This window comes from Rhinopithecus roxellana, chromosome 4 (assembly GCF_007565055.1).
Source record: "Rhinopithecus roxellana isolate Shanxi Qingling chromosome 4, ASM756505v1, whole genome shotgun sequence".
Lineage (NCBI taxonomy): Eukaryota > Metazoa > Chordata > Mammalia > Primates > Cercopithecidae > Rhinopithecus > Rhinopithecus roxellana.
Genome location: NC_044552.1, coordinates 33,036,883 through 33,051,718, shown reverse-complemented (window position 1 = coordinate 33,051,718; position 14,836 = coordinate 33,036,883). Strand labels below are relative to the sequence as shown.

General features: G+C 50.0%; 1 protein-coding gene across 3 annotated transcripts in view; it reads left to right on the top strand.

Annotated features, from left to right (window-relative positions):
- KIF6 (kinesin family member 6) overlaps positions 1-14,836 on the top strand; it is a 385,185-nt gene that overhangs the window by 367,089 nt on the left and 3,260 nt on the right. For all 3 annotated transcript variants that reach the window (XM_010389731.2, XM_010389732.2, XM_010389733.2), the window contains 3 exons: positions 6,784-6,834; positions 7,960-8,049; positions 9,932-10,038. In XM_010389731.2, coding sequence (XP_010388033.2) covers positions 6,784-6,834; positions 7,960-8,049; positions 9,932-10,038 — 248 coding nt within the window. The remainder of the gene's footprint in view (positions 1-6,783; positions 6,835-7,959; positions 8,050-9,931; positions 10,039-14,836) is intronic.

Below are 14,836 nucleotides of genomic sequence, written 5' to 3'. Positions count from 1 at the left end.
AAACAGAAGCTACAGACTGGGAGAAAATATTTGCAAAACATATATCTGATAAAGGACTTGTATCTAAAGTATACAAAGAACTCTAAAAATTCAACAATAAGAAAATAAACAACCCAATTTAAAAGTGGCCGAAAGATCTGAACAGCCACTTCACCAAAGAAGAGATACAGATGACAAATAAGTACATGACAAGGTACACAACGTCCTGTGTCACACAGGGAAATACAAATTAAAACAACAATGAGATACCACTACATACATATTAGAATGGCTAAAATCCAAAATAAACTGACAATTCCAAATGCCGGTGAGGATGTGGAGCAATAGGAACTCTCATTCAGTGCTGGTGGGAATGCAAAATGGTGCAGCCACTTTGGAAGACAGTTTGATGGATTATTGCAAAGCTCAATATGATCTTACTATAAAAATCCAGCAATTGCATTTTAGTTATTTACCTAATTGAGGTGAAAACTTATGTCCACACACACACAAAAAAAAACAGAATACGATTGTCCATAGCAACTTTATTTATAAATTATTTGTAATTGCCCAAAACTGAAAGCCACCAAGATGTCCTCCAAAAGCTGAATGAATAATCAAACCATGGAATATTATTCAGCAATAGAAAGAGCTATCAAGGCCAGACACAGTGGCTCAGGTCTGTAATCCCAGCACTTTGGGAGGCCAAGGTGGGTGGATCACTTGGGGTCAGGAGTTCAAGAGCATCCTGGCCAACATGGTGAAACCCAACCTCTACTAAAAATATAAACATTAGCCACGGGTATTGGCATGCACCTGTAATCCCAGCTACTTGGGAGGCTGAGGCAGGAGAATCACTTGAACCCAGGAGGCAGAGGTTGCAGTGAGCCGAGATCAAGCCACTGCACTCCAACCTACGTGACAGAGCAAGACTCCATCTCAAAAATAAAGAGCTATCAGGCCATGAAAAGTTATGAACCTGCAATGCATATTGCTTAGTGAAAGATGGTAATATGAAAAGACTACATATTATGTGATTCCAACTATATAACATTCTGGAAAAGGCAAAATTATGGACACAGTGAAATAGTCAGTGATTGTCATGGACTTGTAGGGAGGGAAGGATGACTAGATGGAGCACAGGGAATTTTTAGGGCAGTGAAACTATTCTGTATGATCTGTATGATATTGTAATGTTGCATAGATGATGTCATGCATTTGTCAAAATCCACAGAGCTGTACAGCACAAATAGTGAAGCCCTGCATAAACCATGGACTTCAGTGCATGATAATGTATCAATATTCATTCATCAGTTATAACAAATTTATCACACTAATACAAAATGTTAATAATAAGGAAAACTGTTAGGCAGGGAAGAGGCGTATAAGGGAATTCTCTGTACCATCTGCTCAATTGTCTGTAAACTTAAAACTTCTCTAAATACTAGTCCGTGGATTTTTAAAAATGCAAAAGCAGAATAACTAGGCAGCCGCACTATGCCATGGCAATGCAGGCAGCTTAGCATTTGTGCCCTGCACCTGGCCCACTCCACGCATTCACTTGGGCACCTGCCAACCTCTAGAGGCTGGTAAATTTGAATTGCAACCCTTGTATACCTGCCTCGTTCCGCACACGGAGCCCTCTCGCTAAAACTCCAGGACTCCACACAGCACATCTGAAAAACACAACCAAGAGGACTCAGCTTCCTCAGCCATTGCTCTGGCTCTGTGCTGAGCCCCTCATGTGTCTGCTCCATGAGAACAAGCTCTCCTCTTGGTTGTGAGGCTCAGAACCCCTGGCTATTTCTCCATCCTCTTTTCTCTTCTCTTGGGTAGCTTCTACTAGTAGCAATATCCCGCTCAGGGAATAGAAAGCCCTGTCTCTCGTTTTTCCTTTGACTTCAAAGACATTGGAGTGTGTACGTGTGCGTGTGTGTGTGTGTGTGAGAGAGAGAGAGAGAGAGACAGCCAGGAGTGTCAGCAAGGGGTCCGATAGATGCAAGGTAGAAATATACTATGCTTGGCCAGGGACAGTGGTTCATGCCTGTAATCCCAGCACTTTGGGAGGCTAAGGCAGGTGGATCACTTGAGCCAGGAGTTCAAGACCAGCCTGGGCAACAAGGTGAAACCCCATCTCTATAAAAAACATGAAAAGCATCCTTCCCTCCCCACAAATCCATAGCCAGGCATGGTGGCACATGCCTGTAGTCCCAGCTACTCAGGAGGCTGGGTTCTTTTGAACCCAGAAGGTCAAGGCTGTAGTGAGCCAAGATCTGCACCACTGCACTCTAGTCTGAGTGATGCAGTGAGACCCTGTCTCAAAAAGAAAAAAAAAGGAAAAGAAATATATTATGCTTGCAAAAAAAAATGCATAATCCTAGTGTTCAGAACCTTGAATTTGAAAGGTGTGCATCAGATCACCCACAGGAGCTTTTCCCAAAATCCTGCTCCCAGAGTCCCCACCCCCACCCCAAGCCCCTTCAGTGACTGCTGGCAGGAAGGTCTTGGGGAAGATGGCTTTCAGGCAGCCCTAGAGGGCCGTTCAGCCCCATGCCTGTGGTGGCTGCTGGCGTGCTGGTTGGATGCTCTAATTCCTGGGAAGAGATCACTGAGTGTCCTGAACGGTGTTTGTTAAAACACCTCAACTCCCATGGCTGGCTGCCCCATATTTCCTCCTCTAACAGTCGTTGGAGTGCCAGGATTCGTGGATGGGATGGTCACACTAGGCAGGTGAGAGGAAAAGTAACCCCGCCAGAGATTGGAAAGGAAGAGCTCTGGGGGCTCCACCTCTGACAAAGAAATCCTTGTCACGTGCTTTAGATGCTGGTAGTAAAGGGCTCACAGAGCTCTGCCAGGGTGAGGCGGGTAGGGAACCCTGTCTCGGGCCATCAGGGCATCTCAGACATTCCCTGTACACATCCTACTTGGAGGATTTGCTGTTGGCGCTCCTACGTTCCAAGGGAGACAGCATTGGCCTGATGGTAGTAATATCCCCTAGCTTTCGTAGAGGGTCCTCATGGGCCAGGTGCAAATCACACGAGCAACGTGCCTATCATGGTCCCCCACTTGACATGTGAAAAAACGCAGGCTCAGAGAGATGAAGTAGCTTGCCCAGGGTCACCAGCTAATCAGTGGTGGACTCAAACCCAGGCCTGTCGAATGAGTCGTGCACTCCCCGCATTCCTCACAGCAATTTCGTTTAGGATCAGCAACTGCCTTTTAGGGACACATGTCCATTATGTTATCTACTAGGTGTTGACATTTACCAGCCCACATTTTGTAATATTTTGTACAAGGTGCTTTCTTTATGTGCTTCCCACCACCAGATCCTCCTGCCTGGGGTATCCACTCTCCAATGTGTCCACACCATCTGATTTTCCCAAGAGGCCAGGATTTTTAAGGGCCCAAACTGTGTTGCCTTAAAAGGCCAAACTTCTAAGGTCTGGAAACCCAGAATTCCCTGTGACTGGCCCTCACCATTTCAGCTGAGAAATCCTGAGTTCAGCCTCCCCATTCTGCAAATGAGAACACTGAGGCCCCAAAAGGGAATGAGATGCTTTAACTCTGTAGTTAATAACATAAAGAGCCACAAATTAGGCCGGGCACCGTGGCTTATGCCTGTAATCCCAGCACTTTGGGAGGCCAAGGCAGGTGGATCATGAGGTCAGGAGTTCAAGACCAGCCTTGGCCAATGTGGTGAAACCTCATCCTTACTAAAAACACAAAAATTAGCCAGCCATGGTGGTGCGTGCAGGAGAATCGCTTGAACCCGGGAGGTGGAGGTTGCAGTGAGCTGAGATCACACCACTGCACTCCAGCCTGGAGACAGAGCGAGACTCCGTCTCAAAAAAAGAAAAGAGCCACAGATTAAACCTAGACCTTCACACTCCATGGCGAGTGCCTTTTCTTCCTTCTGTCCACTGCTCCCCCTGCCCTCTCCCTGCCTCCTTCCCTCCTCCACTCCCCTCTTCTCCCATCTCTCCCTCCATTGTCGGCTCTGCCTATCTCTATTCCTATCTTACATCCCCCTTCTCCTTTTCTTCCTCCTCTCTGCTTCATTCCCTTTGTCATGCTCCCTTGCAGCCAGGGCTGCCTCTTTACTGCTTGTTTGTTGATCCATGCCGCTGCCAGCCTTTATCTGCTGGCATCTCTGAGAGAGTCCACAGTGGAATAGGTCTTAGGAGTAGCCCCTGGGCAAGGCCTCCAGGGACTGTCTGCTGTGCCACCCATCAGAATAGTGCTCCTTCCACCTTATCTTGGCCTTGGGCATTCCTGGACATTCCTTAGGTATTCCAACTTAAGATGATCCCTGGATGTGCTTGCCTAGAGACCCTTAACCCTGCAGTCAAGAACCTTGGACTTCAAAGGCATGTGTCACGTCATTATTGACCACCTCCAACGAGTTCCCTTTATTGAGATTTGAATCACATGAATCCTAGTCATGGCCCCTTCGAGCAGCACACCCTTGGACAAGCCAGCTCCCCACTTTGGGATTCCCTTCCCCCATCTGTAAGATGTGCAAAGGTCCCTCCGACACGGTCACTCTGTGAGCAGATAAACGTTCCAGTGCCTGGTCAGAGCCGTGAGGTGAGACAGCGAGGGCCCAGCGGCAGTTGCTGCCTGAGCTCCAGAGCGGCTGCTCCTGTGGAACTGCCGCAGGCGGGGAACTGGGTGGCCGGGCGCTGGTCCTCTGCTCATCGGGTTCTGAAAGAAACCTGATTCATCACTTCCCCAGGGATGCTCAGGCCCTGGAAGCTGATCCCACTAAACACTCTGATTGGCAACCCAGGAGGCCTAATTATTATTAATATGGCTTATTAATCCTTTTTAAGAAAGATAATTCATTCTGATGGCTGGTATGTTCTCTCTCCAGAGGGATGTCAACATGAGAAATTAAATCAGTGTCAAAGGCTGGTTGGGCAAAGGGAGAGGGCAGAGGTCATTTATGGCATCATCCCCAGAATTACAGAAACAAAGCTGTGGCATCCAAGAACAGGACGCTTGAGCAGCTTACGGGTTTGAAGAGTCATTTCCCTCGGGAGCCCCCAGCCTTCCATTCCACTGCCCTCCTGCATGAGCTGTGGAGGCAACAGGCAGGGTAGCTGGGCCTCCGCAAAGGGTACTGGATGGCCCTATTGGCCACAGTGTGATCATGCCCTTCTACCCTGCCCCATCCATCTCTCCATCCTCTTCCACCCCCTCCCAGCTTTCAATAGTTTAACACCTGTGAACTCTCCCTGGAACCTGAGCCATGGCTCCACTGGGAAGCCATTGAGTGAATGAGCCATTTTTGTGCCAGTGCCTTGGTCTTGCAAATTTGCTACAGCTTCCAAACTGACCCTGACCCGTTGTTATGAAAGCACTTGCAGGATGGAAAGCCTTTTCTCCTTCCCTTATCCAGGCTGCACCAGGAACTACTCTGCAGGAGCCTTGAGAATTGGTCACTGTTCTCTAAAGAAAAGCGTGCAGAGCTTGCCACCTTGTGGCTACCTCTGGTCCTGCAGCAGTCCTCACTAGACCCAGCACAGACATTTCTGCTCTCCCACCATGAAGGGCACCTCGTGGAAAGTCTCTCCACTGCTAGGAAATGGACACTAGTGGTTGAGGGGGGCTTCCCCAGGCTCTGATGTCTTTTCCTGCTTGTTTGACCACAGTCGTGACCTATGGAAGCAGCCTTGCCATTGGCTGAGATCGGAAGGTGGAAGGCCAGAGCCGGGGAAGGGGCCATGAGACACGCAGTTTGTCAGGTCTGTGGAGTACCTTCGACAGAAGATGCAGACTCCGCGAAGCCAGCTTACCTGTCTCTAACCCTAGCCTGCTTCTCAGCCCAAGTGTCCCCAGAGTGTAAAAGGAGGGTTGTACCCAGGTGACTTCTTAGGCCTCTTCCGGCTCTGACATTGTCTCCAGGCAGGAAGCGAGGAAGATCTCCTTACAGCACAGATTAGAGTAGGGACCTTGTCACCACAGGCATGTGGAATACACTGGCCTCCAACCAGCCGTGTCCACGTGCCTCTTCACCTCCCAAGAGGAGCTTCTGGGTTCCACCGCACTCAGCCAGGAATCCGAGGCAAGGCGCACATGTCAGCAGCCTAGGTGAACAGGCACAGCTGCATCTAGTGCGCTGTTGGATCTGACGTCTCACTCAGAGAGCATGAAGCTGGGTCCCAGGGGCAGGCAGCGTGGTCGGGGGTAGGCCAGTGTGTGTTCCCAGAATGTCACAGAGTCAAGCGCAGTTAGAAGGCATTGTGGCTGAGAGCACAGGTTCTGGAGCCTCAAAGAATCCTGAGTAGCTCCAGATTCTGCCACTTGCCAGCTGGATAACTTTTAGAATTTCTTTAATCTCTCTAAGCCTGTTTTCTCATGTATAAAATGGAGATGATGACATCCACCTCTTAGGTCATTGAGAGGATTAAATGGCATGATGTTTGCAGAGCACTTTCACAGAGCCTGGCATGTCTATCAGTAACAGTTGTGGCCATCGTTTGTTCAACTTCTACAACCAACAGATGCATGCCCTAACAATGAAAATTACTGTGTAGTCCAGGCACAGTGACTCACGCCTATAATCCCAGCACTTTGGGAGGCCAAGGTGGGCAGATCACCTGAGGTCAGGATATCATGTCATTGCACTCCAGCTTGGGCAACAAGAGTGAAACTCCATCTCAAAAAAAAGAAAGAAAGAAAGAAAATTGCTGTGTAAACCATCCAAGACAGGATTCTTGGCTCTTGTCTTAGTCTGCTCAGGCATTATAACAAAATACTATAGAACGAGTGGCTCAAACAACAAATGTTTATTTTTCACAGTTCTGGAGGCTGGGAAGTCCAAGGTCAAGGCACTGGCAGATTCGATGTCTGGTGAGGACCCCCTTCCTCGTTCATAGACAGCTGTCTTCTCGATGCATTCTCACATGGTGGTAGGGGCAAGGGAGCTCTCTGATGCCTCTTTTATAAGGATTCTAATCCCATTAATGAGAGTTCTGCCTTCATGACCTAATCACCTCCCAAAGGCCCCACCTGTACTACCATTACATTGGAGATTCAGTTCAACACCTGACTTTTCAGGGACACAAACCTCCAGTCCATAGCACAGCAGATTCAATTCCTGCTGAGGGCTTCCTTCCTCACTTGCTGGCACCTCCTTCTTGCTGTGTGCTCTCTCTCCCAGCACTTTGGGAGACCAAGGTGGGCGGATCACTTAAGGTCAGGAGTTCAAGACCAGTCTGGCCAACGTGGTGAAACCCCATCTTTACTAAAAATACAAACAATTAGCCGGGTGTGGTGGTGCACACTTATAATCCCAGCTACTCGGGAGGCTTAAGCAGGAGACTTGCTTGAACCCGGAGGTGGAGGTTGCAGTGAGCCAAGAGAGACAGAGAGAGAGAGAGAGAGAGAGAGAGAGAGAGAGAGAGAGAATGCACTGTAGTTTCTCATCCTCTTCTTTTTTTTTTTTTTTTTTTTTTTTTTGAGACGGAGTCTCACGCCCAGGCTGGAGTGCAGTGGCCGGATCTCAGCTCACTGCAAGCTCCGCCTCCTGGGTTTACGCCATTCTCCTGCCTCAGCCTCCTGAGTAGCTGGGACTACAGGCGCCCGCCAAATCGCCTGGCTAGTTTTTTGTATTTTTTAGTAGAGACGGGGTTTCACCGCATTAGCCAGGATGGTCTCAATCTCCTGACCTCGTGATCCGCCCGTCTCAGCCTCCCAAAGTGCTGAGATTACAGGCTTGAGCCACCGCACCTGGCCTCTCATCCTCTTCTTATACCTATAAGGACACTAATCCCAGTGCGGGGGCCCCACCCTCAGGACCTCATCTAAATCTAATCACCTCCCAAAGGCCCCCCATCACACTGGGAATTAGGGTGTCAACATATGGATTTTGAGAGGACACATTCAGTCCATAACAGCTCCTAGATATAAACCCTGAATTTATCTTCTATAAATTTGCCCCCATTCCTTTTGCTTTTGTTGGTTTGTGTTTTGCAGTGATGTGAATGCCAGGAAAATCCTGCCCTCGCCTTGCCCCAGTCCACACAGCCAGAAACAGAGCAGCACCAGCACCCCACTGGAAGACAGGTCTGTGGTCTTCTCATTTAATGCCTGTGACAGCCCCTGCAGTGGGCGGAGTGGGCCTCCATCTCCAATCTACTCCCTGAAAAAGCCCCTCGTCTAGTAGCCACACAGACAGAGCCCAGGTCTGGCCTCTGCCCTGGTCCCCTGGGAATTCCCTGGACACTCTCACACAGGCCAACTCAAAGCAGGGAGGTTTTCTCCCACAGTCACCAGGGCCCTGTATGGGCAGAGTTGCTTCATATCTTCTTGTAAATAGATGTACCTAGGGGGCCAGAAAGCGAAAGAGCCAGCCCAGGGCAGCCCCACCACAGAGCAGAGCATGGAGCTGACAAGCCTGGCCTCAGGATCCAGCAGTATTTGCTTCCAGGCTTAGCAGAGTTGATCAGCACCATGGGTGTTTGTATCCTCCAACTAGAATGGCTGCTCAGCCTCTCACCAGCTCAGCCACTGCCCTGCCTGCCTGGACTCTGCTTTAGCACTTCCAGCTGGGCTGCAGCTGGAAAGCCAACACCCAAAACTACATGTGGGAATGGCCAGCCCCTTGTTACATACCATCCTTACTGCCTTCTAAGGAACTGGCTACCGCCTCCTGCTGTGCAGAGGCACAGGGGTGAGGACAGACAGAAAGTTGCCAAGACCAGGCAAGTGTACTGCTCTGAGTTTGCTGAAGGGGAATGCTATATGGAGAAGCTGGATGGAAAAGGGGATGGGGGAGGGCACACACAGCCCTCCCTTTCTAAGGAGATTGCCCCGCAACACTTCTACTTACAAATCTCATTGGCCATCACCTGGCTACCTGGCCACACATCACAGCAAAGGAATCTGGGAAAGGTAGTTTTTTTTAGTTGTGGCAACTTAGCTAAATATGGTTCTGTTTTTAAGGAGAGACAGGAGAATAGTAATCTCTACTTTGAGGTCAACTAGCTAAGTCACATGGGGAATGGGGATGCTCTGAGGATACAATACTGAAGGATATGACATCTAAGCTGGGCGCAGAAGTTGACAGGCCCCAGGTTAAGGGGTGTTGGTTTGGGTAAATCAGGGATGGGAGGACAGGAGGGGTGGTGATGAGAAGATAGAGAAGGCAGTGAGAGAAAGCGCAGCCGCCATGTGATGGTTAGGGGAAGGGGAGTCCAGGGAGAGAAAGCATCAGAGCAAAGGCCCTGAGGTTGGGTGCGGCTTGGTAAATGCAAGTCACTGAAAGAAGAGGGGGCAGCTGGAGCTACTGAATCGGGGTCATATCACAGACAGCCTGGTGGGTCATGGGACAGAGTTTGAGTTTTATTCTATGAGTGGTGAAAAACCACTAAAGGGTCTGTATTAGTCTGTTTTCACACTGCTGATAAAGACATACCCGAGACTGGGCAATTTGTAAAGAAAAAGAGGCTTAATGGACTCACAGTTCACGTCGCTAGGGAGGCCTCACAATCATGGTGAAAGGCACGTCTTACATGGTGGCAGCCAAGGGAGAATGAGAGCCAAGTGAGAGGGGAAACCTCTTATGAAACCTTCAGATCTCATGAGACTTATTCACTACCATGAGAACAGTATAGGGGACGCCACCCCATGATTCAGTTATCTCCCACCGGGTCCCTCCTACAACACGTGGAAATTATGGGAACTACAGTTCAAAATGAGATTTGGGTGCAGACACAGTCAAACCATATCAGGGTCTATGGCAGAGAGTGACTTGACCCAATTTGCATAACAGGAGGCTTAGTATGGCTGCCACACAGAGAAGGTAGGAGGGAGTGAGAAGCAGGCCAGCCGTGTCATGTAACTTTCTGGGTGAGATCAGTCACCAAAAATTGAAAAGCATTTTGGAAAGATAAGTGGTGAGTCCAGTTGTAAAGTGTAGTAAAATGTGACACGTGGTTGCCCCCAGCATCCCCAAGAGGCCAATGTCGTCCATCCCTCTCACCGGAGACAGCCAGACGGACTCGGACATCCTGGCCTTCATCAAAGCCAGACAGAGCATTCTGCAGAAGCAATGTAAGTTCACCTCCCTTGGTGGCTCCTCCAGGGCCACAGGTCACCAACACTTGTGGGGAGCACACAGTGAGGTGGGAGGGGAGTAGGGAGTTTCCTGCATGTTCCTGAAGCCACAGGACTGGCCTACCAGTCACTCACATGTGCCCAGCCTCCGATTCCTTCTTGAGAAAGCCTCAAGGGGCAGCATCAGAAACACCAAGACAGGCCCAAGTGAGTGGGCGGCCCAGGTGCTCCTGCCCCTCTTGGCAGAGCTTGCTCTCTGTCTCTTCCAGATCTTCAGCTCCTTTGTTCTCTCTCCCCAAAGTCAGCTGTCTCCTTCGCTCAGCCATCTACAAACAGGAAGGGGCTGAGCGATGTTTTGGTAACTCGTTGAACCCCTGGCTTGAAGACTCCCTCCCCCATCAGAGTGTGGTTCTTGCCAAAGAGCTGCAAGTGTAAACACTACTTGAGGGCCCAGGCCCGAGGACACGTAACAATCACAGAGGAAGTAAGTGTGGTGTGTCACACAACAGGAAGAGAAGAAGGCTCTTCTTGGCCTGCATCACTGCCCCCTCCACCCCCAGCCCCGTCCTCTTGGCAGCTGCCCATCTCCCATCTGCGGTGGATGGGCCTTTTCTCTTTCTGCCTTCCATCCCCCACACACCCACAGGGCAAGCCCCAGGGCCCCTTACCCCAGGCCTGCGTTTTGTCTTAGTCTCCTCCCCATAACCCAAAGGCTACTAGGCAGGCTTAACATTGCCGTCACATTGCCAGAAAGGCGCCCCCGCCGTGATGGTATCGGCCGGCAGATTGGATGTATAATGTATAAGGCCCCTGTGGGGCCTGCACTCAGCTTCTCCACCAACCGTGTGCAGTTTGGGCAGGAAGAGATTTGTGCATGGATGGAGCACCGCAGCTGAGAGCCGGCCTTGGTCCTGCTGTCCTCGCCTTGCTTGGCTGCCAGCCTGCTTCCTTACTATCCTCTCTTCACCACCAGGACCGGCAACCTCAGCACCACTGTCAGGTCCTTTCTTAGGCCTGGGACAGCCCAGCTCTGCTGTGATCTTGTCTCATTCTCAGTTTCCTTATCTAAAAAAGAAGACTGGGGCCAGGCGCAGTGGCTCAAGCCTGTAATCCCAGCACTTTGGGAGGCCGAGACGGGCGGATCACGAGGTCAGGAGATCGAGACCATCCTGGCTAACACGGTGAAACCCTGTCTCTACTAAAAAACACAAAAAACTAGCCGGGCGAGGTGGCGGGCGCCTGCAGTCCCAGCTACTTGGGAGGCTGAGGCAGGAGAATGGCGTAAACCCGGGAGGCGGAGCTTGCAGTGAGCTGAGATCGCGCCACCACTGCACTCCAGCCTGGGCGACAGAGCGAGACTCTGTCTCAAAAAAAAAAAAAAAAAAAAGACTGGATTCCATGATCTCCAAGTCCCCATCTATGCCCCAAATACTCTGATGATATGTATCAGGCACTGAACAGCAATGAACAGCCAATCAGTCAGCAAACACTGTATGTGTTGGGTGCCTTCTTATGCCAGCTACTACTAGTGCTGGGGCTACAGCAGAGAACAAGACAGAGCCCAGCAGGTGAGAAACTGACATTCTGGGGGAGGAAGGAGACAGACAATGAACACATCAACAAATAAGTAAGATTGTTTGAGGGGCTAACAAGTGCTATGAAATAACTAAGCTATGTAATGTTGTAGACAGTAACTGGGAAGACTGCTTTTAGCTGGGTAGGTTGGGGAGGCCTCACCAGAGAAGAGAACTTTAAACTGACAGCTGCATCAGGAGAATGGAGCAGGCACTCCACGTTCTGGGAATGCACAGTCCTAGCAGAGGAGTGGAAAGCGAGAAGCCTGAAGGGAAAGCTTTTCTTGGCCACAAGGTGGGAAGACCAGAGTGACTGGAGGGCAGGGAGCAAGAGCACAAGGGCCAAGTCACACCAGCCTTATGCACAGAGGAAAGAGATTTGGATTTTATTCTGGGTACAGTGGAAGCCCACTGAAGAATTTTAACCATGGAGTGATATGATGTGATTGATGCTTTAAAAAGCTTACTTTGTCATATGTAGTGTAGATTGTAGGGGCCAAGGGCAGACCAGTTACCAGGCTACCATGAAAGTGCCAGCAAGGGATGACCGTGGCTTGGACTCACCAGTAGACTGAATGTGAGATGCAAGAGAAAGAGGAGAGTCAGGGCACCTCCTGGGCTTTTGATCTGAGCAGCTAAGAGAATGGCAGTGCCATTTACTGAAATGATAAAGGCAGGGAAGCATGGCCATCAAAGGCAAGGATCTGGAGGGATGGAGAGTTCCGGCTACCCTGTTTGAAGTTTCAGATGATGTTTGACATCCAAGAGGAAGTGACGAGTAGACAGGTGAGCATGAGTGGAGCTCAGAGAGAAAGTCTAAGCTAGAAAAAGAAATAGGCAAGTCATCATGTCTGGATGGTGTCTGAAGCCACAGGACTGAGTACAATGTCCTCTGAAGAGCAGAGATGGAGGTATTCAAATTGCTGAGAACAGCCCCCTGGCGCTCTCCAACAGTTGCAGAGAGAGAGGAAGCAGAGATGCTGAGAAGGCACTGCCAGGGTGCAAGGATGAGTGGGTATGGCCTCAGGCACAAGCTGGAGAAGCACAAGCTCCAAGCTCCAAGGAGAGACGGGCCAGTAGAGTGTGGCAGGATGGAATGTGGACCACAGGTCATTTTGCGTGTCAGGGTGGTCATGGACAAGCGCTATTTAGCCAGGGGACTGGCGAGAGGATGGAAGGGAAAGAGGCTGAGGCAGTGAGCAGATACAACTCCTCCAGGGGGTTGAGCATTGACAGGAGCAGAGGACTGGAGCTGGAGCTAAAGGGAAGCAGGAGCCCAGAGGGATGTTTCATGTGTTGTAAAGGGGTCTTGTAAAGACTTGCTCATGTGCTGAAACATGCAGAGGAGGGAAATTGAAGCTACAGTGGGAGAGGGGAGCAGAGCTGCAGGAAAAACTTCCTTGAGAAAGTAGAGGTGACGGTGTCCGGGGCACAAGTGGAGGAAGGCTTGGTTATGCAGGATATCCTTTGGAGCTGGGATATCCCTTCCCCTGTATCAAATCCATAGAAACCGACCATCATTTCTCCCCTCGAGAAGCCTACAAGCAAGCAATGTCTTTATGTTCACTAAGCTTTTGTACATATAAGAGAGATGTGATCATCTAACTGTCTCCAAACAGAAGAGGCAGAAGTCCGGGTCCCTGTCAGAGTGGGGTCCTCCTGATAACACTGTCCCCAGGCAGTGCAGAGAGCTGGATTGAAGGGCAGGCACTTTTATTAAAATATGTATGGCAAATTACCATTTATAAATGTTTTCATTTTTTATTGTTTCATTTAATGCTCTTAATGCTCCTGTAAGGCATGCAGGGCCAAGATTATGATCCCCTATTGACAGGTGAGGAAACTGAGGCACACAGAGATTGAATCACTTGCCCAAGGTTACACAGCTGATAAATGGCAGAGCCAGCATAACCCAGGTTTTCTGCTCTCTCTCCACTGGGCCACACTGTCTTGAAAAGCTGCAGCTACCAAGATGTGCCCACTCTGCTGTCAGGAGTTCGCTCAGCCTCAGGAACAGGAACCAGCATTGACAGGAGGGGAGTGACCGCAGCCTCTACCCGCCCTGCAGCTGTGGCGCTTTGCTCTCCAAACAACAGCAGCCTGGAAGTAATTCATCAAAGCAAACAAAACTTCCACGGCTCAATTTTTATTCCGAAAGGAAGAATATTCATTCTGGTTTTTCAGTGATGACAGGGCCACAAAGGAAGCCAAAGACAGGTTGACACCGGGTCCCTCTGCCACCAGGTCCCAAAGGGCCAGCAGGCGTGACCTCTCAGGACATACAGCAGATGGTTCTGGTCCCACCATGCGGCACTTAATATGCAGCCCACTTATCAGGGCACCCAGGCAAACACACAGGCCGGGGCCCAGGCACCTTCTCAGCCAAAGCAAACACCTCCCTCTCCCTCCCTGGGCTCTCGAATCTTAATTTAGCACACAGCGCTGCCTTGGTTACTTCAGGAGTGCTCATCAAGGGGAATTTGTGACTCAGCCCGGGAGCAGGAGCCCAGAGAGGGCAATTTAACATAAGCCTCACCAGCTCTTAGGCTTCACCAAGGGCCAGGATGAATCTACTTGATTTAGGATGCGTAGAACAGCATGGAATGTTTAAATCCCTGCCAGGGGCACGTGTGGACAGGTATATAACCCCCGTAAGGGGCATCAGTCATCTGTGGAGTCAACTCTGCCATTTCCAACTGCCAAGGACAGTTTTTACACTGAGGAAATGAGGTTAACCCCTTTCTAGAGGGCCTTTTTGTTTTTAATCTTGCTTAATCGCTGAGTTTGGAAGTATTCCCATCTGGAAAGGAACCATGGTGTGACCCCCATAACCATGAGTCTGTCTTCTCCAAGAGGTGTTAGGAAGAAGTCCTGCCTCTCCCAGCCCTCCAGCCCCACTCGGAGAAACCCTCCAGCTCTCTTCTGTGTTCAGAAACCCTCCGAGGGAAAGAGAAAGAGCCCCAAACTGGGAGGGAAAAGGCGAAAATTCCCAGGCCATCTCCGCTCTGTGTGACACTGGGCGGGTCACCTCCCCAAGCCTCCCTCTCACTGTCTGTCATGTACAGATTCCTCCCTTGCCCAGGCTCTGATACTTCCCCAGATAATGTCCATTAAAGTCCCTCATCAACGCCCAAGCACCAAGAAATTATTAGCAGGGAAGTGGCCTCTGTGGTGAGAGCCAGCCCAACACCATGAGGTGTGATTTTTTTTTAATGGTGTAT